General features: G+C 35.7%; 5 protein-coding genes and 2 pseudogenes across 7 annotated transcripts, besides 3 other annotated features; 2 read left to right on the forward strand and 5 right to left on the reverse strand.

Annotated features, from left to right (window-relative positions):
* Nucleotides 1-214: 214 nt before the first annotated feature.
* On the forward strand, nt 215-2,527 carry TVAGG3_0200100 (uncharacterized protein; the record flags this gene model as incomplete). Its single annotated transcript, XM_001319688.1, has 1 exon — nt 215-2,527. One exon carries the CDS (start codon nt 215-217, stop codon nt 2,525-2,527), a length of 2,313 nt encoding a protein of 770 aa, XP_001319723.1.
* Nucleotides 2,528-3,058: 531 nt separating this feature from the next.
* TVAGG3_0200110 (bifunctional inhibitor/lipid-transfer protein/seed storage 2s albumin superfamily protein family) lies at nt 3,059-4,975 on the reverse strand (the record flags this gene model as incomplete). Its single annotated transcript, XM_001319687.1, has 1 exon — nt 3,059-4,975. One exon carries the CDS (start codon nt 4,973-4,975, stop codon nt 3,059-3,061), a length of 1,917 nt encoding a protein of 638 aa, XP_001319722.1.
* Nucleotides 4,976-5,177: 202 nt separating this feature from the next.
* On the reverse strand, nt 5,178-5,626 carry TVAGG3_0200120 (uncharacterized protein; the record flags this gene model as incomplete). The annotated part of the gene is made up of 1 exon (XM_001319686.2): nt 5,178-5,626. A coding segment is annotated over one exon (449 nt), but the record flags the coding sequence as incomplete, so codon positions are not given.
* Nucleotides 5,627-6,162: 536 nt separating this feature from the next.
* Nucleotides 6,163-6,363: a mobile genetic element.
* A 711-nt stretch (nt 6,364-7,074) lies between these two features.
* Nucleotides 7,075-10,885: a mobile genetic element.
* Nucleotides 10,886-13,449: 2,564 nt separating this feature from the next.
* Nucleotides 13,450-26,325: part of a mobile genetic element that runs on past the window's edge.
* On the reverse strand, nt 15,592-15,966 carry TVAGG3_0200160 (uncharacterized protein; the record flags this gene model as incomplete). The annotated part of the gene is made up of 1 exon (XM_001289243.1): nt 15,592-15,966. The coding sequence occupies one exon, from the start codon at nt 15,964-15,966 to the stop codon at nt 15,592-15,594; it is 375 nt and encodes a 124-aa protein (XP_001289244.1).
* On the forward strand, nt 16,071-16,283 carry TVAGG3_0200170 (uncharacterized protein; the record flags this gene model as incomplete). Its single annotated transcript, XM_001289242.2, has 1 exon — nt 16,071-16,283. The coding sequence occupies one exon, from the start codon at nt 16,071-16,073 to the stop codon at nt 16,281-16,283; it is 213 nt and encodes a 70-aa protein (XP_001289243.1).
* TVAGG3_0200180 lies at nt 17,621-17,973 on the reverse strand (annotated as a pseudogene). Its single transcript has one exon. A coding segment is annotated over exon 1 (353 nt).
* TVAGG3_0200190 lies at nt 21,051-21,846 on the reverse strand (annotated as a pseudogene). Its single transcript has one exon. A coding segment is annotated over exon 1 (796 nt).

The raw sequence follows: 26,325 nt of genomic DNA on the forward strand, positions 1-26,325 counted from the left end.
AAATCATATGTTTGGATGATATTTTCAACTTTAAAGTTCATTAAACGAGTTTTGATAGAATATCAATAAAGTTAATATTCCTATAATGAGATTTTGCATCAAGCCTGAAAAAAAATTAAAAATGAGCGATCATCTATAACTATCATGTTCGGTAGCAATATTCTATGTAATACACTTATTGGATATCACTATTTGTCATTTTTATTCATAATTGATGAATGCAGATGCATTCATTAGACAATGTTGGAATGAAAGAATCAATGGAGATGATTTCTTAGAAAGAGTATTAAGTACATATCAAGGAATCACGCCAGACTTCATTTGCCACTTAGCTTCCATTTGTGGAACATCTGGCAATTTTTTTCCAGAGTTAATCGATTATTTATTAGCTTTATTTACTCATGATATCGCTCTGTCTACACGGTCAATACAGATTGATGATCAAAATCAAATTAACGGATGTATTCTAATGTTTATTAGGTACGGAGATAGAATTTTTAATACAGAAAAGCATGGAGAAATCGAAAATTGCGCTATTGCTATTAAAGTTTTAGAAATTTGCTCTGTTTGCGCAGATAAAGAACAAAAATTTGAAGCTTTGTTTACATTATCGCGATCACCAATACTTTCTATCAATATTGCAACAGCTAGATATTTCAAACCCGATGAATTTAACCGAATTCAAGGTTTATTTAAAGATATAAATATTTTAGAGTCAAAAAGAAATGTTACTCAATTGCAAAAACTCTTCGACTATGCATTGAAAACAGATAAAGTTATACAACAGTTCCATAACTTTTCAAAATTTGAATTTATTTCTTTTTATTCTTCAGCAATTCGCATAACTCGAACGCAGCATTTAATTCCACGACATTCAGGCTTAGTTTTCTACAAAGTGATTAATCTTGCTTTGATGAATTCTTTCTTAGATCATCCTTCTTTAACAGATGCAGTTCTTATCACTACAATTCTTCCTCAGTTCTTTTATTTGAGGGTTAAAAACCAAGATCCAAATGTCCATATTAAGGTTTTCAACAAAGAAGTCTTTATTAGTGCACTTAAAAGCCAATCATCGAAAAATTGTTTCCCAGCAGGGTGTGATGAAGAAAAGTTAATAGAAATATTCACAAGAATGCCAGAATCAGTTGATTATGATAATTTACTTGAAACAATTTTCAATTTTCCAGCTTATTCATACAATTTTTTAGAACCATTCAAAGCAATCATACAATCTGATAATTTACAAAGAATTAAGAAGATTATAGCTGATTTGGAGAAGAATATTCTCGATATTGTATTTTATATCAAGCAAATGGACCAATATCAAGAATATTTCTCATTAATCTTTGACCAAATGATACAAAATCAATATGACTTGGAAAAATACTCCATTTTAAGTGGATTTTTCTTTTTATTGATTAAAAATTTCAAAAGATCAGGCTGCCCTTATGAAATTGATCAAATTAAGAAGTTTACCAATAACAAAGAAGCAACAAATCCATTAGAAATATACAGTTTGCGCTATTTCAACAATGATAACTTTAAAATGTCAGAGAATCAAAATACTTTTGCAGAAATTATGAATGAGAGATCAAATTTAATCAGAACTAATATCTATATCAACTATCTATTGAAGGAAGGAGAAAAAGATTACGAAGAAATCAAAAATATTTTGACTCAATTTCCTTATTTGTGGCCAATGACCTTTGTTTGGGGATCCAGACAACCAAAATTAGTCTCTCAGCATCTAATTAAGATCAAATTCCCAGATACAGAGTTGAATAATTTCTTATTCTCTCAAATGATGCTTTTGGTACGAGGTCCAATCACCACTTTACTTTTTAGCAACTGTGACTATGAAATCCTTATATCAATGCAAAATAAGGAGTTCTTTTTTGAGCCATCAAACACTCCAACGCCATTTCTCTTCCCATTGGACTCTTGGATGTTCGCAAGTAACTTGTACTCCATGATTATTATTCTCCGATCATGGCTGACCATCTTTGGACCAGTAAAACTCGTTGAAGGTTCATTTTCGATGATAAACAGGAGCCATTTACTTTTATTAAGGGATAAATTGCCTGGAGAACTGCTTATTTCTTACGCTTTCGTCATGTCAATTGTTTGCGATGACCAAGTTTCGATTATGATGGAAATAATGCGTTGTGTCGAGAATATTTTGACAGAAAACATAAATTTGATCAAAGATGGCGAGAGATTAGCTTATTTCTGCTTAGCCATTGTAATTGCGAACTCAGAAGGAAGTGAAGAAAGAATGGATTTCGTTCTTGACCTTTGCAAGAGGATTTTGGCCAATAAAAAGGATGAAACTCAGATAAGAATTGACTTCGCGCACAATTTCATAAGAAAAGCCATTTATTTGCCTGATTTTCATGATAGAATTCCAATAGAACTCATGGAATTATTAGTAATCAAAGGTGACTATAAAGGATTGGTTGATTTCTTTATTATAAGATCTCGTAAACTAGAGAATCCTTCCAATCATGAATATCCGGTCAACTATTAATTATTTTTTTTCTTTTGTTTTGTATATTAATAAATAAAAAGTTTATTTATGAGGTAAAAATATAATACTCTTTATTCTCAACATCAAACAGATCATTAAAATGTTAAACATTAATTCGTTGATTAGCATGATAAAGACAAAATACACTTTATTCTAAGCACCAAGTTAAATACAGCTTATCATTCATTCAAACAATTAAAGTACCATGAGCTTAGAATTTAAATTTCGGAAATAAAAATGATCCCGTATTGATTTATCTATAACTTCCATGCTTTGATAAATGCAAAATTCCAAGGAATAGGGAATTTCGGCAAAATATGAATTATTTGAAATTAATTAAAGATGAAGTAGGAAAAACTCTTGTTTATAAGTATGTTAATATTCTTGTTGAAAATTTTAATGCAATTCAAAAACATTGCAAGCAAACACCTTTGTCAATTGCATACTTTAATCATAATATAGAAGTTTTTGAACATCTTCTAAAACATGCAAAAAACTCATCAATTTATCGGCATATACATATCTATTTTATTATATAAATACATAATTTTCATTAATATCATCTGTTTCAAAATCTGAGCCAACATTGAATGGATCATTTTCTCCAGTGATCGAAGCTGTCAAACTGAAGATAGCCGTGTTATTGTCTTCTTCTTCAAATTCGTCATCTACAATTACAGTATTAACAACTTGTGATTCTGGGTTGTCATCAACTGGATCGCTCTCAAGAGAGTCTGAATCAGAACTCTTTCTTTTCATTATAAGCACAGTAACAATAATTGCAATGATTGCAAGAGCGCAAACAACACCAATCAAGATGTATATCCATGATTTACTCTTTGATGCTGTTTCTGACTTTTGTTGTTCTTGAACTTTTTCATTGCTCTTCGAAGAACTTGCTGTTTGAGTTGGTGCATTTCCAGGATCTTTAGATGGGTTTTCTGTTGGCTTCTCTGTCGGATTCTCTGAGTCTTCTTCAGATGATTTTCCTGGTTCATTTTCGGATGGTTTTTCTGTTGGTTTATCTGGGTCGCCTTCATTTTCGGATGGTTGAGGATCGATTGGAGGAACATTATTTTGTGTGATTTCGGGAGTTTGGAAAGCTGTTTCAAAAGCAGTAACGAATGGTGTTTCAAATGCACTTTCAAATGGTGTTTCACTCATTGTTTGACCTGCAGTATCGAATGGAGTCTTGAATGCTGTTTGATATGCTGTTTCAAAAGCAGTAACGAATGGAGTCTCAAAAGCTGTTTGTGCAGCTGTTTGGAATGCTGTTTCAAATGGTGTTGATGAGGCAGTTTCATATGGGGTTTCAAATGAGGTAAGGAATGGTGTTTCAAAGGCTGTTTCTGGTGCAATGATAATCATTGTCTCTGATGCAGTGTTGAATGGTGTCTCGATGGCAGTTTCGAATGGAGTTTCGTGAGCTGTTTCGAAAACTGTATTGAATGGTGTAACAAAGGCTGACTCAAATGGTGTCTCGTATGATGTTTCGAATGGTGTTTGATAAGCAGTTTCAAATGGAGTTTCATGAGCTGTTTCAAATGGCGTTTCATATACTGTTTCTGTTTCTGTTTGAACAGGAGTTTCATATGCTGTCTCAAATGCTGTTTCAAATGGTGTCTCATATACTGTTTCGAGAGCTGTTTGTGATGCTGTTTCGAAAACTGTCTCGAATGGAGATTCGAAAGCTGTCTCTGCTTCTGTAATAATTGGAGTTTCATAAGCAGTCTCAAACATAGATTGGAATGGTGTTTCATATGCTGTTTCAAATGCAGATTGGAATGGTGTTTCATATGCTGTTTCAAATGCAGATTGGAATGGTGTTTCAAAAGCTGTTTCGTATGGTGTTGAGGAACATGTGTCGAATGGTGTTTCGAACATCGAATTAAATGGAGTGTCATTTGGTGTACTGAATTGTGTCTCGAATGGTGTTGTTTGATGTGTGTTGAATGGTGTGACAACAGGTGTTTCGTGTGCTGTACTGAATGGTGTCATATAAAATGTGTTGAATGGTGTGACACTCTCTGTGTAGAAAGGTGTAGCTATTTCTGTGTTGAAAGGTGTTGATGACATAGTTCTGAATGGTGTCATGAAAGCTGTTCCGAATGGTGTTGAGAATGGTGTCTTCGCTGCTGTCAAGAATGGTGTCTGAAAAGCTGTTTGATAAGGTGTTGGTGCAAATGTATTTGATCTTCTTGGATAAGGTCTTACAGCCTGACAATTTGCTGTTGCATAATAAGTATGAATATAATTCTGATCCAGTTCTTCATCCCAGTTTTTCGTGGTGCAACCAGATCCAAATTTTTTGTTGTCACAATAGCAATCAGAAAATTCGCATCCTTGTGAATATCGTTTGTTATCGGCAATATATGTGCTTCCAAGTGTATTTCCTTTAATTACACATTTTTTTATATATGCGTACCATGAATACCAGAAATATATCATGGCATAGTCAGTAACAGTATTTTCCAAAAAATTGCAAGAATTAATGTATAGAGTCTGGCAATAATCATGATATATTGTGGAACATGGGCTTTGATTTCTATAAAAATTTGTAAAATAGTATCCATAAGTCGTTTGAACACCATTATTATAAATATAAATATTACCATAAGAGTAACTTTCCTTTCCATTATCAGCAATATTGCTAGAAAAGTTACAATTCACAAAATTCGGGCTTGATTCAACGTGAAGATTGCGAGAGCCAACAGAATTTGAATTAGCAGTAAAATATTCGAATCTTGGAACATTACTCTTTAGAACTACATATCCAATAGCTCCTTTTCTGTATGAATTGCCTCCTGTTTGACAATTTGAAACACAGCACAAGAAAAACCTTAAATCGGCGTTGTCTGTAAAACTGAATGCGCCACCTTGGCCTGCTTTACAGCTATGGAATAATGTGGCAAGCAAATATATTGACGTTGATGTTGTACCGCCATGTAACCATAGGGCACTTGAAGAAGAATCGCCACCAATTTCAACGAACTGGCATTCGATAATATTATATGATTCTTGAGCTGCTTCTTGTATTGGTTGGCTCTGCCAGCCTTGATAATTTTTTTGAGCTGAAGAAGAGATTAGGAAGGCTAACATTCTGGCAAATTACGCAAGATTGCGTCATTTTTGCATATTCAAAATCAAGTGTCTGGGTAAACAACAATTATGTATAATTTATATAATTAGCTAATATAAATAAAGTTATCGAATTTAAAGATAATTTGAGAATCAGCGGAAAAAAATCAAAATAATCTATCTTAAATTATATTTAAATATTAAAATACTATTGGTCTTATATTTTGAAAGTGTCTCAATTTTCTCTATCAAAAATTAAATACACTTATAAAAAATTAAAAAATAGGACATATATTTAATTATATCTCAACTTTTTTAGTGACCATTATTTATTCAATAAGCATTTTTTGAGAGGATTGTGGCAGAATAATTAAAGGCCTTCATTTCAGTGAATTCATAAGTTAAAATGTCATGCTATGATTGAATATGTATACGACAAACAATCATATAAGAGTACAGTATACATTGTGCGTCGCCTGTAGCCTACAGCTACAGGCACCGACACAATGAAAAAAGTGACAGAAAACTGACACCATACGGGCGCGCATATGTACGCATATATGTGTAAAAATAAACGTTCATATGTAAACTAACCTTTATTCACTAGCAGGGGCTGATAAATCATAATCGTCGAGAAGTACGATAGGTGGTCCCACCTGTTTAATCTGTATGGAGAGGCAAACGTGACGTAAGAAGCATAACACTGGTTTCTCAGTATATTTAATAGACTCTGCTGTTGGCTTAACTGTAAGCTTATAAAAGAAGCAGATCACGGAGGCAAAGAAACGCTTACATCAACTCCTTGATGAACAATAAGCTTACTTAAGACTAAACAATTAATTATACTAACTTTTATACTTTTTCTCTTTTCCTAAGTTGATCGTGATCACAAAGATCGTGATCTGAGTGACAATGAACTATAAGTTATATGAGGATATATGTGAGTAATATGAGTAAAAATAAGAGTTATAGTAGTAAAATTAGGTGTTTATTCGTGGTTTAGAGGAGGGATCAGAAGCCAGTGGCTAAGTTCCTTATGGCGCGCTTTAATTCATGGTAGGATGTGTCAGCCTTAAGGAACCTTTCATGCCAGCTGTCTGACTCATGTCCCACACGGTTGAGACGAGATCGAAGATCGCAGATCTCGTTGGCATAAGAGTCAACTTTATACTCAAGCTGGCTGATGTAGAGCTCTTTACCTTTCGCTTCCTCTACTTTTTCAGCCAGCTTGAGCTTTAGTTCCTCGAGAGCTACGTTTGACTCCTCCAGCTGCTTCAAATACTTGTGGCTGGTCTTGATTAAACGTAGCTCTCGAGGAGTAGCTCGTGGACCCGTTTTCTTTGCCGTTTGCTTGTGATCGAGATCTGGGATCTTGATCTCGGTCTTCGGACTCTCGCCACCCATCAATATTTCCTCGTCGCCAGAGGACTGTTCTTCAGTCACCTCTGGCTTCTGGATGGCAAGAGTCTTAGCAGGAGCTTTGTTGTTCGCTTCCATTAAAATGTAAACTTTACGTGTCAAAAAAATTCTGTCACGTAAACTATTTATGTTGAGATTGAGTACCAGACTCTAATATAAGTTCAACCATTATATTAGAGTCTTTAGGAATTTCATATGGTTCTTTTACATAATATTCCTTTTTTTGACCATCAGTTGATTCTTCAACTCTTTTGAATGAAAAGCGCTTATAAAACTCAAACACGAGTGCATCTTTATAACCAGTGATATCGTAAAATTTTGGTGGCACAAGCTGTTCATTCACATTACATATAAATTGTTTGTTATCATGAGCAATATTACTCAACGTTACTAAAGGCTCAAGGAGAGGATTTATTCTTATCTGATAACCGACAAATTTATATGTTGGTTTGCCCTTTCGCTCAAGGATAAACCTGATATTCGCTATAGTTATGAAAAGCTCATCAAAGTACTTATATGTTTTTTTATCTTTATCATTTTCGTCAGTGAAATCTGCTATGGTAAAACTATAATATACATGCATTCGCGAGATATATTTTTTTTCCCATAAGTCTAAAAATTTTGCTTTCGATGGAATTACTTTTTGCGTGAATGTTCTACCATGGTCATCTTCCCAAACAAGCTCTGGTTTTCTTGATGTTGTGTCTGTTTCAGTGGTTTCTAATAACGCAGTGATGAAATCCAACACATCTCCTAGGGACATGTCATATTTATAATTCAAGGCATTTTTTTCTATACTACTGTATGAAGGTAATGTTATGATTGGTGATGTACCTTTTCTTAATACATTCAATTTATTTTCATTTGAATCATAGTAACAATCAACAAATTCTCTACTTGCCTCAGTCATTTTTTCCATAAGACCTTCATTCAACTCCTGTGTAGTCATGTTGGGTTTTATGTAATATCTCATGTCAAACCTTTTTTTCACTGATTTTGATGAATCTGTCATTTCTAATGGAATAGCAAGAAACTCAAAGTCTGGATGCTCAAGACTTATCTTTCTTATCTCAAGAGCTTTTGACGCAGGATATTCAATGAAGTCTCTCGGTAATTTATATGAGACTGTATTACCACTTATCGTGCCATCATTCATAACATGTTCATAGTATAATCCATCATATTTAGACATTTTATATGTAACTAAAAGATGGAGAAAGTTATTAATCAAGTAGATAAGATTCTTCATGATGGAGCACGTAAGAATAGTAAAGAACTAAACAATGCACTCATTATGCCATTTTCTGATGATTATCCATTTTGTACTAATGGTGTTTATTTCTACTGCGGTAAGATGGGTTCAGGTAAGACATATGGTGTTATTCGTCATATAATGATAACAGACCGCTTCACTAATACTCCATATTATGACTCAATAGTTATCTCAGCAACATCAGGAACAATGGATAAAACAGCGAAGACATTTATGAGTCAAGTTAAAGCACCAGTACTGAAAAAGGATGATAAAGAACTTATGCCTTATTTAATGAAGAACGTTAAGATGAAAGCAAAGTATTACGCTATTGTTGAGTTCGTTCAAAGTAAGTTCGAAAAAATTTCAGAGGAGATGGAACACATCTTAACAAAGCATCAACTAAGGAAACCTGATGGAAAGTTTGAGTATAAGAAGATTGCAATATATGTTGTAAAGAAGTTGAACAAATATCCTTTCACAAAGTATCCCAGTAATTCTCTATTAGTGTTAGACGATTATGGTGGTCATGACTTATTGAATGACCCACGTTCACCATTAGCGAACTTCATCACTAAGGTCAGACATTATAACTATACTGTTGTCATCATGTGTCAAACATGGAGACATATATGTTTAAACATTAAGAGACTATGCACTGACTTCGTTATCTTTCAAGGTTATTCTATGAGAGACTTTCAGTCAATGATTGAACAGTCAGGAGCAACAGAAGATTGGGAAGAGTTATGGAACAAATACAAAGAGCTACCAACACCTCGTTCATATATGGAAGTTCATATAGTTGCAGGAAAGACGGACTTTAAAGAAGTTAAGCAACAAAAGATGACATTATTTTAAGAAGAAATAAATGGGTTTTGGCGATTATGTTAAAGCTGGATGGGGTATGGTGAAAAAAAATCCTGGTCTTGTAATAGGTGCTGGATTTAACATTGCTAACAAACTTTTCCCTCAAGTTGGTCAAGTCGGTGGTGTTATCGGTAGTCTTGGTGAAAGAATTGCAAAAACTACATTAGGTGAAGATAATGCATTAACGAAGAATCTTAAAGCATTCAATAAAGCTCTTGGTGGTGACTTCAGTAGAGACAAGCCTGTTGAAACACCTATAGTTCAACCTCAACAAACTATTGACAACAATAAGTATAACGCATACATTGGAGGAGCTATTTGGAACAATCATAAGCCATTAGTTCAGTCAGTACGTGTACTATCAGACATGCCATGGATTAATGCTATTAGTGGCACTATACGCAGATAATATATTTTTATGAGGTTTAAATGAGTGAACAAGAGAGGAAACTCATTGATGAACGAGTTAAGAAATGGGAGAATGAACGTCCGATAATTCGTACCATAATTAGCGATCAAAAGTTCAAGCAGCATACATTTGATTTTTTGCGCGATATATATAATGATCTTGCTTTTGATTACAATGCTAGGCAATACTTTGAGAAAGAATATGTTCAAAAAGGTCGTATTAATTTCCCAATGAGAAGAGAAGGCTTTTTGATTACATCAACATATACAGCACGTGGTAGAGACCCTTTTACAGACGCGGTTCGTAACTTTAAAGCACGTTCTTCTATTAATGATGATCCAGATTTCTACATACCTTATTTTCGTCCACCTTCGCATCCTTTACGAACCAGTGATCCTGGATATGACGCTAAACGAAGATATATAGAGACGAAATTAGCTAAATACAAGGAACCTAAGGATCCAAGGACTGGAGAAGTAAAGGAATCACATGTCAAGATAAATAAGCTTTACAAAGTAGTTGAAGAATTGGAGAAACGATCTAATGAGATTAACGCTGAGAAGAAAAAGGAAGTACCAAATATGAACAAACTAGATAAGATGATTAAGGAATATAGAGGATTGGCGAATACATCGAGCGTTCTAATAAAGGAAGTAGAAAACACGACAAAGCTGCAGAAAATGATTCATGATGAATTACTGTTAGGTGAATTTTCTATAAAACAAAGACAGAGTAACTTAATGGGTGAGGCTTATTATTTGGAGAATTGGTATAATGAGAGGTTAAAACAAATGTCGACTCCAACACCAACTCCTACACCTACTCCTACAGTAGCTCCAACACCAACTCCCACTCCTGAACCAACAGTAGCTCCAACGCCAACTCCTACAGTAGCTCCAACGCCAACTCTGACACCAACTGCTCACGCAGGTCCTCCACCAATGTCGAGTAGTCATGGTATAACATTAAATAAACCAACACCTACACCAAAAATAACTCCTGTATCACATCCTAGTACAACTAACCCAGTATCTGATTCAAATCAAGCGGAAAGATCACAGGTTCTTAAAAGAGCTAATACACCAACTGCTTCCCCTATTAGAACACCAGAGCCAACTCCAAGAATCACAAAGGCGCCAACACCTTCACCGACTGTTGAACCAACTCCAGAACCAACAGTACCTCCAACTCCATCTCCAACTCCATCACCGACACCTACAAAAGCACCTACTCCATCTCCAACTCCGACTAAAGCTCCGACACCGTCTCCAACACCAACTAAAGCTCCAACACCGTCTCCAACTCCAGCTGAACCAACTGATGCAGAATCTATTCAAAATTGGTTAGACGAAGAAAAGCGAAAAGAAAAGGCTGCAATTGATGCTGCACTAGATAAAAACACACCACCACAGACACTTGGTGGTTACATGTTAAAGAAAGACAACATTCAAAGACAAGAACGTGCATTGAGTGTTGCCAGAGAACAAGCACAAGAAGAGAAGAAAATAGTTGAAGGAGAAGCTTCAAATAGAGGTGGTCCAGGAACTTACAAAGGATCAAACTATCCAGCAGAGAAAGCCTCGAGTGATAATGTTGTCTCAAGAGCTACTGATTTAGTTACCCATGGTATTCTAACTGGTGCAACAGCTGTTGGTAGTGCTATTGGAACCAGTGTTGACACTGTTGTTGATACTGTAAGAACTGTTACAAATCCTACACCTGAAGATAGGAAGGAAGAATTTCTTACTCTTAATACAAAGGCAAAACCAGGGATATGGATTGGTCGTGGAATTTTAAATGCTGGTAGTGCTATTGGCAATGGTGCTTCAGCGGTAGGGGGATGGCTCGGAAGAACAGCAACATCAACCGCAAATGGAATACTAACAGGTGCCAAATCACTTGGTAATTGGGCTGATGATAAGTATACAAAATATTATGAAGAAAAAGCTCGTAAGGCTAAGGAAGAAGCTGAACGAAAGGCGAAAGAAGAAGCTGAACGTAAAGAACTAGAGGAGCTTAAGAAGAAAGAAAAAGCTCGTAAGGCTAAGGAAGAAGCTGAACGAAAGGCGAAAGAAGAAGCTGAACGTAAAGAACTAGAGGAGCTTAAGAAGAAAGAAAAAGCTCGTAAGGCTAAGGAAGAAGCTGAACGAAAGGCGAAAGAAGAAGCTGAACGTAAAGAACTAGAGGAGCTTAAGAAGAAAGAAAAAGCTCGTAAGGCTAAGGAAGAAGCTGAACGAAAGGCGAAAGAAGAAGCTGAACGTAAAGAACTAGAGGAGCTTAAGAAGAAAGAAAAAGCTCGTAAGGCTAAGGAAGAAGCTGAACGAAAGGCGAAAGAAGAAGCTGAACGTAAAGAACTAGAGGAACTTAAGAAGAAAGAAAAAGCTCGTAAGGCTAAGGAAGAAGCAGATAGAAAGGCGAAAGAAGAAGCTGATAGAAAGGCGAAAGCAGCAACACCATCGCCAACTCCATCTCCTTCACCATCTCCATCTCCTTCACCATCACCAACTCCATCGCCATCTCCATCTCCTTCACCATCAATAGCGGCTCCTGTGAGACAATTTGGTGCATGGGGCTGATTTAGTCAAAGATGCTGCACAAGGAATTGGAAAGGAACTGAAGAACACAACATTAGGTACAATAGAGCGTTTTGGTAATCTTACGGATTACACAATTAGATCAGCTGCTAATCTTTTATATAACCAGACTACTGATAACGGTACTGATGAATTGGCTGTAAACGGACTAGCATCAATTAAGAAATCAGCAGAAGATAAATACGATGAATGGAAAAAGAATATTAAGGGTGAATATAATAAGTATGCATATCCTGAAGAACATATGAAGTTAGAGCTTACCAGACTAAGATCAAAATATGGTAATGAAACAACAAATACTACAACGCAAACGACGAAAGCTGACAGAAAGATTGATGACACTCCTACTCCAACTCCTGCAATGGCGAACATCACAACAATTGCTCCAAGAGTTCCAACAGGAGAAGGTATATCAGGAAATGTTTCAACTACTCATAACATTACTGAAGCAGCTAATGTTTCAGCAGTTGAGCAACCTGTTGTTAATGTAACTCAGGAAAACGCTACTGAAACATCAACACCAAGACAGGATGTAAATAATGAACGTCCAGAAGTTAAGGAGGTTGCAAAAGCATACCTGGAGAAAAATACTACACAAGTTCTTGAAGCAGAAAAGCATCTCAATTCAGACAAAACACCATCTCCAACTCCTGAAGCATCAGTTCCTCCAGCAATTGGTGGAAATATACCTTCAGTATCACCATGGCAGAAATTTTATGGATTGTTTAAAGGAGCGAATAAGGTAATGGATGCTGCTGAGAATCTCCAAAAGTTCAAGAATGAAGTCGCAACTGGTGCAAAGGAAATAGAAGAGAATGATAAACAAGCTGCTGAATTAGCTAAACAACAAGCTGAAGCAACTAAACAAGCAGCAGCTCCTAAACAATCTATATCTAAGTCTCAAAGACAAGGTCCTGACCCAAGTGCTAAAGTCAAACAGAATCCAACACCACCTGCAGCAGAGAAGTCCAAGAAGGACAAGGACAAGAAGAAGGATAAATCAAAGAAGGACAAGGACAAGAAGAAAGATAAGGATAAGAAAAAATCGTCAAAAGATAAAAAACATAAAAATTTATCCAGTAAGAAATGAGTCAAGTCATTAAAGCATCAACTAAACAAAAGTGGTTAACTGAATATATAAAAGATGGTAAGGTTCCTGATGGATATTATGTACATACAATGAAAGACGGACGTGTACAGTTCCGTAAAGTCAAGCAACCTCTCAATGATGAACAGATCAGAAGGAAGATCTCATTGTATGAAACAAAAATAAAGGACTTACAAGCTAAACTCGAAACCCACGATACTTCTCAAGAAAACTAGGCATATCTTTAACATGACCTTCATTAATATTTTTCCTCCAATACTGTACTTCCATTTGTGACAACCTGTTTGGATTACCTTCACGCATACCTCTACCTGTCACTTTTCCTGTATTTTCGTTCTCAAACGTAACATCATACTTTACATCATTACCGACAAGTTCATGACCATCAATACTTTTAACAGCACCGTGTCTTCCTTGATCTAAAGTTTCTCCTTGCTTTAATCCATGCTCTATTTTTGTCCATATCTGATAACGTGGATATCTTGCAACACTTCCATCTTTTGCTCTTAACAAGTATGCACTTGTATCAACTGAATCAACTGTATAATAAGAAGGATCAAGATGTCTTCTTTGTTGGTTACCTTTACCCCATGTTCTTGGTTCAACTATGACTTGAACTTTTTGACCAGGTCTTAAGTTATAAAGGTTATTTTTTCTGACATACTCTTCTTTCAATCTTTGCTTCTTTATATATTCCTCATTATCCTTTTCTGTGAAATCATCAGGCTTTTGTTGTGTGCTTGAATGATATTCAGTGTTGTAGTCATTAATAATTTGTCTCATTGTATCTGCAGTGAAAGGTGGTGTTTTATCACCTTCTTTGAGGTTTAACTTCATATGTAACATAGTTCTAATAGTTCTACAGAACCTATTAATAATACCTAGTATGTTATGATTGTATTTCTGTGTCGTCATGTGCTCAATGTTATGACTGACCAACAGATCTCGAACATTTTGTGTCGTATAAGCTGGGTCTTCATCACTAGTAAGTATTGTAGGCTTCATTTCACCTGTAGCTTGTGAAATGAACTTCTGCATTGCACTTAGAACATTGTTTGAGTTCTTTTCACTCATTGGGAACGCATAACCTTTTCTACTGTTTACATTGATGAACAAAAGAAAATATGGTGGTGTTCCACCAGGATTCTCAAATGTATCGAATTGATAAGCTCCCATATCAGTTGAATATATTGGTAGCATCAAATCCTCTTGTATTAAAGTTTTTTCTTGTTTACCAACAGTCATTTTTTTATTAACGTTAAAGTCTTACAGGCATTGAGTAATCGCTATAACCATCATGGTCTGCGAATTCATGTAATCTTGATGCATCAGGTTCTTTCTTCGTTGGTGCATGAAACCTTGCTTCATCATAAAGGTTCATATAATGGTTTGTCACGTTTGGGGTAGACCCAATTTTTGCATATTGAGGATATGAGTAATGATACACTAAGTTGAACCCATTACTACCATCATCAACATATATCTTTGGTGGAGGTTGTCTTATTAAATTCCTTCCTCTTGGGGCTTTGAGTTGGACGATCTGATCTAGATCATTGTAAACAACTCCTGTTGCAGTATATTCTGTGTTGTTCTCTGGGTTAATGTTCGTCATTTATATGAGAATAAAACAATTTTTACTCATAACAAATGAGATCGAAGTCAATTCTTTATGGTGCAGCTAATCTTCCAATTGAACCAACAAGCAATGTTGATTCAAGAACAACTAATAACATTGTGATAAAGAACTATCCATCTGGTACAGTAAGTGATGCTCCAACAGAGATAAAAAAAGAGGAAACAACTACGAACTCAGAAGCACCAATGTATCCTCCTCCTTTAAGTCCATTAACTTCCAACCTGACCTCATCGAGATCTGTGGAGACTTCATCGAGGATTGGTGTAGAAGAGTATTTACTTAGTATATACCAGAAGATACTTCTAGACCAAGACAAAGAGCTCTTTTCTAACTTAGTGAGCAAAGATCAGATCTTACTACCTAAGCCAGACTTGGAAGAAGTTGTTCACAGAATGACTGGGTTCAAGTGTGAAATAGACCTACTGGACCCAGACATCACATGTTGTGGTATTCCACCACCTTTCTCAAAAATAGCTCAGATCAGAATCATTGATGAGAACAATATTGCTCAAGAGTTTAAGTATGCATATAATGCACAATATACTGAGTTAATAAGTAGGTATAATTTATGTCTTAAGTATGTTATTGTTTAACCAAAAAATTTTTTATCTAATGTTAAATATGGTTGTTCAAACAAGAACAAAAGCACAAATGTTTCAAGACTTACTCAATAAAACTTATTGTTTACTCAAGTAATTATTTTAGAACGTTTCGACGTACTCCTTGATCTTATCAAGAGCTTCGAGCATCCGCTTCTTTGCATTGTCCTTGGCGAGGATGGCTTGTTCAATGGTGAGCTCGAAGGCTTCTTTACCGATCGGATGGTGTTCGCGAAGAACTTTGAGTGCATCAAGAGCTGCAGTGTACTCTGATGGTAAATGGGAGCCATCTAGTAATGGGTACAAAATGAGCATGTACTCCTGCAGTAAGTTCTCCTGTTTCAAGCGGGACTTGAACTCTTCGCGGAGATCTTGAAGCTTTTGGAGCTTCTCAGTGGCTTGAAGGTAGTCAATGATGACCTTCTCTTGTTCCTCAAGTGCTTGTGGGAGGAAGTGGACATAAACTGTTGACTTCATGAAAAATGAAGTGGTCATGACACTTTTTAAGTTAATGGGCTACGAAGTGGACATAAGCTGTTGACTTCATCAAAAATGAAGTGGTCATGACACTTTTTAAGTTAATGGGCTACGAAGAAGACATAGCTTATGTGAAGAGTTCAATGAACTTCTTAACGAACGCTGTTGTTGTATTCTTTTGTATAAACTTGTTCATTGTTCTCTTGGTCATGCTCCTTTTTTTCTGCGAAGTCCACGGGATGATCAACCGCGATCTCCCAGGAGAGAGATACAGAGGACGCAATACAGATGCAGCAGACCTACTCAAACCCAATTAATCTAAACACTTATTTTTATTACCATATAAATGATTTTTACCAAACCTCCTTTACCTTTCATAGGTAATAAGTCTAAGATCAGGAAAGATCTTATCGACATACTCAAAGACATCAAAGGGGATTATGTCTTCGTTGACCTCTTTGGTGGTTCTCTCTATATCTCTCATTTGTTGCATATTATGTTCCCAAAAGCAACGATCATAGCTAACGACTATGATAACTACGTTGATAGACTGAAACACATTCATGACACGAATGAAATACTTAAGGAACTTAAGGAGAGAATAAATGTTAAGCCAGATGAGAAAATTCCTACTGATCAGAAAGAGATCGTCAGAGAAGTTATAAGTAAAGCTCCATACATAGACTGGGATACATTATGTTCACGTCTTCTCTATTCTGGAGCATACAAATACTATGATCTTGACACATTAATGAAGAAAGTGTTATACCTCAGATATACTAACTTATTTGGTGAAAACATAGATGACTATCTTGAAGGTTTAACTATTGTTCATAAAGATTGGAGAATACTCTTCAATGAGTATAAAGATCTTCCCAATGTTTTCTTTATATGTGATCCTCCATACTTCCATACTTATTCTATACAGTATGGAGATGAATGGACTCTTAAAGATACTGTAGAAACCTTTGATGTCCTTAATTATCCATCTATTTACTTCAGTAGTGATAAATCTTATACAGAAGAACTTATAGAGATATTGACAAAAAGATATGGAGAGAAATTTCCTATGAGAAAGCATGTTATAGATAGAGGTTTAATTAATCCTAACACTCAGAAAAATAATGAAGTAATATATGTCACTTTTTCTGTTAATGGAGAAGAGAAAGATCAAGAAGATAATAGTTGATGAGGGAACTGAAGAAGCGACGACATTCATCTTTGACGACGGAAAGCTCACATTCGTTGTCGATAAAAATGGACAACACTTACACAAAAGAAAGAGACCAAGAAAATTTTTAGATCTCCCAAAAGCTAGGAAACCAAAGGAACCATTTCCAGTACCAGCCGTCCAAGAACCAGAGAGACTTTTGATACCAAAACCTGTGGTTGACAAATATGATCCAGATCAGTTCTTCCCAAAAATACCAAAGTTAGAATAAAAACTCCTTTATTTCTTTAGTATTATATAATAAGTCTATTAGTAAGCTCTGTTCTCGTTCTGTTCTGGTATTTTGACGTCTTTTCATGGTCTCGCATAATAAGATCATGAACTTTTTCTTGAGATACTCGAAGAGCTGAGGTAAGTTATCATATTCTGGATATGTAGGAAGCATCCCTGCTATCGTAAGTGTTGTATCAATAAGGATTGGACTTATATCGGAAAAGTCGAGATCTGGAGTAGAATAAGAAGGTAAGTCTCTTACATGTAGGTAGTCATTATATGCTTTACGCATGAGACTGAGTTTCTGGAGCACAACTATGAGACTTTGGTTCTGACGTTCAAGTTTGCTTAAAGTTCTCTCCAAGCTTCTGTAATAAACGTCAACCTCTGTAAGAGCAGATATTTTTGCATTGATCTCGGAGATCTTTTCTTGAACTTCACCAAGTTTGACCTTAACTGACGTTTGAGCTCCCATCATGTTTTCATCAAGGTCATTCTCTATGTCATCAATGATATCTTCCCATGAAGTCATTTTCATCATTGATCTTAACGTGAACACTCATGAAAAAAATGTCAAAAGTATTAAATGTCAGTTTTACTCTTGAGCTTCTTTCTCTTCTGGTCTGTAGGGCTTAATGTGCCATCACGTTCGACCAGAAGGTTCTGCTCAGGTCTGTCAAGGAGCTGTCTGTAGGTCGTGAAGGTTTCAACGAGTCCTTGGTAAGGAGTTTGGAGATCAACATCGACCCATGGGTGTTTGCGTAAGAAAGCAGCAAGGCTTTCACGCTTGGAGTCAATGACATCTTTCTTATTGGTTAATCCTTCTTCAAAGCTTAGGATTACTCCTGCAGTTGATTCAAGTCTTTGGATCTGGCGTCTGGAAACCTTGGTGAGTTGTCTTATCCTCTCGTTTCCAAATACATGCAGGAGATATGCAGAAATTACTTCATTAAGTTCGATTAAACAAATTGGATGAAGATCAGTCATGGCTTTTGTAAAGCAATCTTTTGTAAAGCTGTCTTTTGTAAAGCAGACTTTTGTAAAGCAATCTTTTGTAAAGCAATCTTTTGTAAAGCAGACTTTTGTAAAGCAATCTTTTGTCAAGACGTCTTTTGTAAAGCAGACTTTTGTAAAGCAATCTTTTGTCAAGACGTCTTTTGTAAAGCAAAAGTATTCAATTTTGTGAGAAAATGCTTTTGTAAAGCAGTCTTTTGTAAAGCTGTCTTTTGTCAAGACGTCTTTTGTAAAGCTGTCTTTTGTAAAGCAGTCTTTTGTAAAGCTGTCTTTTGTAAAGCTGTCTTTTGTAAAGCTGTCTTTTGTAAAGCAGTCTTTTGTAAAGACATAACCGACGACCGAATGTCCCAAGATGGTACAACACCAGCTCCAGCATCACCAACACTAGATATGATGGCAATGATGATGCAGATGATGCAACAGCAAACCCAGCTTATACAGCAAATGCAGGAAAAGAAAACTTTCAATAAACCTGCAAAGAACTCACAAGATCTTGAAGCTGGACTCAATGCTCTCAGGAACGACTACAAGAGAGAGCAGATGACGTTTAGGAAGAAGGGTGATGAAGATTATGAGAATGATCCGATCGAGGAAGACGAGATCAAGTCCACTGCATCCACAAAGACCCTCCAGGATGAAAGAGATGATGAGGGATTCCTTACCAAGTCTCAAAGACTCTTTGTCCTTGAGTTCTTCACGATCTCTGCCTTGAGATCTATGAGGAATTGGAAGGGTCGCGTTCCAAGTGGCTCAAACAAGCGCGAACTACTCATGACCGCAGTACCGCTCACTAAGACAAAAGTCCAGCTCATGGACTTTATCCTTTCCGCTTGTCCCGACGAGATCTAAGATCTGATCAGAGTAAAAACTTACATTTATGAGCTAAGCTCAGTAATAATTAGTTGTTTATTCTTTCTTCTCATACTTCTGTGCAAGGTTTCCACGGAAGAACTCAAGCAACATTTGGATCTTTCCAAGCTTTCGACCTTCTTTTTCGAGGTCATCCTGGTAAGTTCGGAATGCGTCAACGTGTGAGCTCGCATAGAATGCAGCAACAACAACCTCTTCTGCACCTTCTTTGCTGTCAAGTGGCATGAACTCGAATCCTTCCATTCGACCAAATAAAAGTGACAAAAATGTCAATGAGACCCACTCGTTGCATAGATGCTAAACCTGGTCCGAAGATGCAAAAGTTCTTCAGAACACTCATGTCTGACCAGGGAGTACGGTCATGAAGAGGTCATACAGATCTTCGATCAGTGTGTACCAAAGCCTGAGAATCCAGACGAACTCTTCATGAAAATTTACTTGCTTCAATGGAGAGATGAAGAACATATGAAACTCAGACCAATACAATCTTTCTAGGTTTCTGCAATTACCTAGAACAAGCATGCCAGATAAATGGTCTGACACCATCTTCCTCCAAAAATAAACTTTATCGTTTATAACATCAGGATCTACATCTATTTCTTCTGCTTCATCCTCAATGTCGATCTCTTCGACAGGTTTGATAGCAGCTTTGAGTAAGTTCTTACCCATTGTCTTAAGTTCAACTGGGTTATATTCTTTGTCTTTACTCTTTGTTGATTTCGTGAGATCTACATATAAACAATAACTTTTAGTCTTGTCAAGGTTTATTCTCGCTGAGAAATGGTCAGGAATGTTTATAGCTATCTTTTCAAACTTGAGTAAATTAGCTAAACCTTCATTTGTGTATTTCTGCTTATCGACAAAGATCATGATCGGACTTGCACTATAACCATACTTTCCTTGACATAATGTTTGTGGTAAGCATATAAGTAGTCTCTTTGCTGTTTTATTTTGCTTCTTCACTTCATCTACAAACTGTTGGATCTTAAAGAACTTTATATGATGTTCAGACATCTTTATATACCCGATAAAAAGTTCAGATAAAAAAATAATTAGCTATATTTTTATTAGTGCATAAATGAGTCTTTCTTTGAGATTTTCTGATGAAGATCTAACTTTGGTAAGATCTTTAAAAGATGATGAAAACATTCTTTCTGTCATTGATGAAGAAAAGAAATACTTCAGTAATGATGTAAAAATAGAGCTACTCATTCATACTGAGAAACAGTTTGTGATCGTGATCTTGAGTTAAGCAGCTCTGAACCAAGCGAATACAGTCATAAATGGTGGCATATAATCTGCACCCGAGCCTGTTGGATTTGTTGTGAAAGTGTGTGAATGATTTCCTGTGGTTCCACAGAAAATACCTGCGCTTGAATCTACTGGGTCACTTGAAATATCATATCTATGCATTCCCTGTCTATCCGAACCTGCTGCAAGATTTGTATAACCTCTTTTTGTTATTGAATGTGAATGACTACCTGTTGTGTTTGTAGTTCCTGTATGAGTGTGCGGTGGAAGGTTTGCTTCAGTAATTTTCTTCGAACCTCCTGTTTGCTTTGAAGAGTTTGCACAGTATAAGAATTTGTCTACAATCTGCTGCCATGTACCAAAACCCAGAACTGTTTCTGGATTTGTTGAGTTCATTGACGTATAAATAGAACCAACAGGATATAATGTTTGAAGTATTTCTGTCTTTAATGTTTGAAGCTCTGTTTTGTCTGCTTTCTTGTCATATAAATCTTGAGCAGTGAATTTAATATTATGTTCATCCTTCATGACATAAACATCTTTACATCTAATGTTTCTCATCGTCGTTATGTCGTCATCCGATGTTAAACCTTGTGGAAAGTTAGGAGGTTTACAATATAATGTATCCCCACCAGTTTCTTCAACCGTTCCTTCAATACTTTCTATAGCAACAGTTGAGAAGGATTTATGTGTATGTTCTTTGTCAGCTTTCTTATCTAACATTGTTGGTAGTTCATGTGTTTCAAAGTTTCTGACATGATCTTCAATGTTCATACATTTGTTATTTAAGGAGTTTAGTGTATCTTTTACGCTTGTACTTGGATTCTCTAAAGGTGCACTTGAACCAAGGGTATAGTTCAATATTATGTCGTCTGCTCTTATTTTATTGATTATAACAGGTTTGTCTTCTCTTGAACGAATTGATTTAACTGTCAAAGGTTCAGTGAACTCATTATTTTTCAAAGGAATCAATGTTGTATTGATGTTTTCACCATTAATATATACTTCTTTTGCATCAATACCAGATGGGAATGAAACTCTTTCATTAACTTTAACTGTTGTACCATCACCTGGGTACATATCTTTCTCTGGACCTTTGATTGTCTTAAGTATGACAGACTGTGTAAAGTATATTCTTTAGATGCAACTTTACGTATCTCTTCGTCAACATAACTTTTGTCAGCTTTGTCTGCAATCTTAAGTGCAGTTCTTCCTCCATTATTTTTGTTCTCCTCAACTTTCTTCGCTAATTCAGCAAGAATGAGATAAAGATAATCAGTAAGGTCATCAGTACCAGACATATTAATATTATTGTTCTTTCTTGATGTATTAGCAACTTTCACTAAGGTCACAAAATCAGGGTACAAAGTACTTAACGTAGAAATGATTGTTTTTGGTCCAGGATCTTTCTCTTCTTCATCATTAGCATCACGTGGCATTGGAATTGGTTCCAAAGGTCCAGTCACATCAAAACTCTCAAGTTCCATATAACCTTCATTTCTGAATCTTTCTATATGAGTTATCTTCTGGAAACTTGTTTTAGTCTTTTCAACTAAATTTTTTATTCCATCCACAAAACCTCCTTTATGATTTGGACCAAGATTACCCAGAGTGTCAAGAACAGTATCTATACCTTCTTGACTTTCAACAAAAGCCCAAAGAGCATTTATTTGACTCTGGAGTGATATCCATGAGGCTGCAGTAGCACCGGCGTTTGCTATGGCAAAGATGAATGATAAAGGGTTGAACTTAAGACCAGATTCTTTATCTTTGACAATTTCAACGAAGTCATTGATATTTTTCTTCAAGTATTCCTTAGTCAGAAGAACTCCATCGCCAGCTATACCAGTTGCTTTTGTCTTTCCTTTAACATCAAATGTGATTGGTTTCTTCAATAAAATAACTTCTGGTGTTGTACTGATGCTATCATTAGTGGAGAAAAATTCTCCGACATGACTTGCTAAGTATTCTTTCGTCAATAATGTTCCATCACCAACAATACCAGTTGCTTTTGGACCATCTTCTGTGAATGTCAATGGTTTCTTTAACATAACTTTATCTAAGTATATTGCAATACCACTATTTTGTACTTGTTCATGACCTAATATATAAGCAAATGCTGCGTTTAAAGCATTATACAATGTATCTTCTTTAAATGTTAATTGACTGTTTTCAATCATTGGTATATTGAACAGTGTAGACCTTGGGTCAAAATGAACTCCATGGTCAATCGATAATAACCGTTTAACATGATATATTATAGTCTCTAATGCTTCATTAATATTTACCTCACGAGTTTCTTGCAAACCATTACTCGCCATACATGAAAACATATAATCTCTATCAGTTGTGAAGAATGGAGCATCTAAGTAATTATTCTCTACTTTTGTCACACGATTCTGTAACGCTTGAAGGTATTGATTTAAGTCTGTTTCAACAATTGTACCATCTGGTTGCTCGATAGGTAATATACCAGGACCGATGGTAATGTCTTCATCAGCACCTTCTTTATGTATGACTAAAGCATTATCAGTAATTCTGAGAGTATATTCTTTATATTGAAGTACGCTAGACTTATAACATTCATATGCATATGGAACAACACTCATTCTTTTACTACATATAAAAATGATGTATTATCTACAATCGACTGATCCTAATAACTACGGGACAATACAGTTTCAAGCAGATCCTAACATGGGGCATCCAAGTAAGATAAAGATGAGAGTAAAAAGTGTCAGTACTATGGCGAACTTTATTGTTTGTGACGAAACAGATTATTTTGTCTTACAGTTAGACGAAGATGGAGAAGAAAAGGTGTGTACATTTAAGTCAGCTCTTTCATTTGATATGGATACTATTGTATCAAAACTACAAGAGATTGTAACAAAACAGTTTGATTATTATAACAAGAAAAAAGGTCAACATAATGTAACAGTTTCACTGAGTGCTACGAATCAACTTATATTTACGTCACAGGACAAAGGACATAAAGTCTATTTAAAAGATGCTTCACATAGAGCAAATCTTATTTTAGGTGCATATGGAATAGAACTACCTATTGTACATAATTATTATCTACAAATGCCAAAACCACCTATGCTCAACTTCGGGTATCAGTTATACCTTCGTTCATCAATGTCTGTCATCTCTGGGTTCAATAATATTGACCAAGTTGATGATCGAAGAAAGATCATGTACAGATCTACATGTTATAACATCAATGAGTTCTGGATATCTGGTAAACCACTTATATGTAAGGAATCCTCACCATGGATAGATGCATTTCCATGGGAACTAACTAATGTTACGTTTACCTTAGTTGACTTCCAAGATCAGCCTGTTCGATTATTGTCACCAATGTTTATGGTGATAGAGATTAAACCAGATAAGCCAGAAGTTAGAGAAACCAATGATGTCAGTGATGATGATACAGAATCTTCGTACGATTATGATTACGATGACGATTAAAAAAAAATAACGTATATTTTTTTATCGGTTATAAAAGACCAACATGCTCAATGCTATAAAAGGATTAGTTAATAACCTTTCACCAGAAGATAAGAAAGGTATGCTTGATATGTTTGGGATCAAAATGCCTAAGAAAGCTAAAGACATTACCAATAAATTAGCTCTGGCAATTAAGAATCAAGGAGGTACAGGAAGTGTAGCAGATATTTTCAAGAATGCTAAGAGCTTCTATGATGACTACAATGGTATCATGAATGTTCCAGCTTCAAATTCCCCAGTTGCTTTAGATCACGATCAGAGATCTCATAATAGAGCGTTAATGGAGATGCAACCAATATACTCAGACCCTCCACCAAAGATTGATGAGAGCGAATTAGCATACAAAGAAATACAGAATGCCTTTTACGTTGTTAAGAACATTAATGGTCAAAAACTTCCTGATGAGAAATGGTTAGACCCAATAACTAAAGCAGGAGAAAGATTCATTATGTTTAACATTGACCAATACAGTCCAAGAGGAAAAGATTACTTCAACAAGATGTTTCCAAGAGTTATGGCAAAGTTCATTGGACAGATAGACCTTTTCAAACAGAAGTGGACATTCTATTACGACTTTGATGAGAAGAGAAACATTTTGCGTCATTTGAACATCAATACAATGGGATCATTAGTTCATCAGTTACTTAATGAAGCTCCAATAGCAGAAGTACAAGAATTAGCATCTAAAGTCCTTGAATCAAACTATGACTTCTTCCTTTGTAGTATTCCTTCGTTAAGGAAGATCGAGATCTTTGACTATACAGCTTATTCAGATGTTGATGCTTCTGCTTTGAGAAAAGGAACGTACACACCATATAAACTCACAGCTGAAGAACAAGTTATGTTAGATACGATGAGAGCAGCAGGTCAAGAAAAGATCGCACTCAAGATCATCAAACAAAACCATTCAAAGAAGAGAAACAGGTCACGTAATGGTCAGCTTTGGACATGGACATGCAAATTACCTATTAACTTAGAGAGGTATCAGATCTTCAACGAACTTAATGCAGAGACAGCAAAGAAGATGATGAAAGATTCATGTTTCATCTACGCTTGTATTCAAGCTGGTGTTGACGAAGCAACAATTAATCATATGAGGGAAATCATTCGTGTCAAAGATTTTCCAATGTCAAAGATTAAGGTTATTGCCAAAGAAACAGGAATAAGGTTCCATGTCATCAAATACAACGAGAAGTATTCAAATCATTCATATACTTATGAACCAGATGAAGAACCAAAGATGACAGTAGAACTTTTATTAATGTATGACCACTACATGTTGAACGAAAAGCTTCCAATAAGTTCAATGTTCATCAAGAACTATGAAGATGTTTGTAAGTTGTGCAAGGATTGGACTTTAGAGAAGAAGATGTTAGTTAACAGAAGATATGAAACAAGGTATGCAATTAACTCAAAGTTAGTTACACCACTTGCAAAAGTCATTGAACTCTTGTTTGCTAACAATTATTTCGAACCAATTAGAACAGGAGAACTTTGCACATACTTCACAACGATGTATAATGAGAACCTTGAAGAAATGATTGACCTCACATACAATGAGCGTTATTGCGCAAGGATGAAGAAAGATTGGAGTTCAGAGACGAAGAAAGACATGAAGTTCCCAAGAGAACATGTTTTCTTTGCTGACTTCGAAGCATCAACTGATGGAAACATTCACAAAGCATACAACATTTGTTTCATGGAAGATGACGATGATGGTTATACATCAATTTGGGGAAGTGACTGTGCGTCAAAATTCCTCGAAGCTTTACCAGATAAGAGTTTAGTTTATTTCCACAACTTATCGTACGATGTCACTTTTCTCATGTCTCAGTTAGAAGAGATTACAGGAACTCCAATCATCAAAGGTTCACAAACGATGCAGATACAAGGAAAGTACAAAGGAAAACTTCTCTGCTTCAAAGACTCTTATGCAATCATCTCAACTAAGTTGGAAAGATTCCCTGAAATGTTTCACCTCACTAGTGGTGAAAAAGAAGTTTTCCCATATAATTACTACACGGAAGAGTTAGTTAATACAACTAAAGTTGGTAACATCGATGATGCCATGAATCATGTCAAAGATATTGAAGCTTTTAATGAGAACATTGAGAAGATTGAAGATTGCAAGATTGATGATGAACACTTTGACATGGAAGTTTATTCGTCATTCTATTGCGGTCAAGATGTACGCATTTTACGAGATGGCTTTCTTAAGTTCCGCAATGACCTCATGACTGAGTTTGAAATAGATGCTTATGATTATGTTT

This window comes from Trichomonas vaginalis, chromosome IV (genome assembly GCF_026262505.1).
Source record: "Trichomonas vaginalis G3 chromosome IV, whole genome shotgun sequence".
NCBI classification, from domain to species: Eukaryota; Parabasalia; order Trichomonadida; family Trichomonadidae; genus Trichomonas; species Trichomonas vaginalis.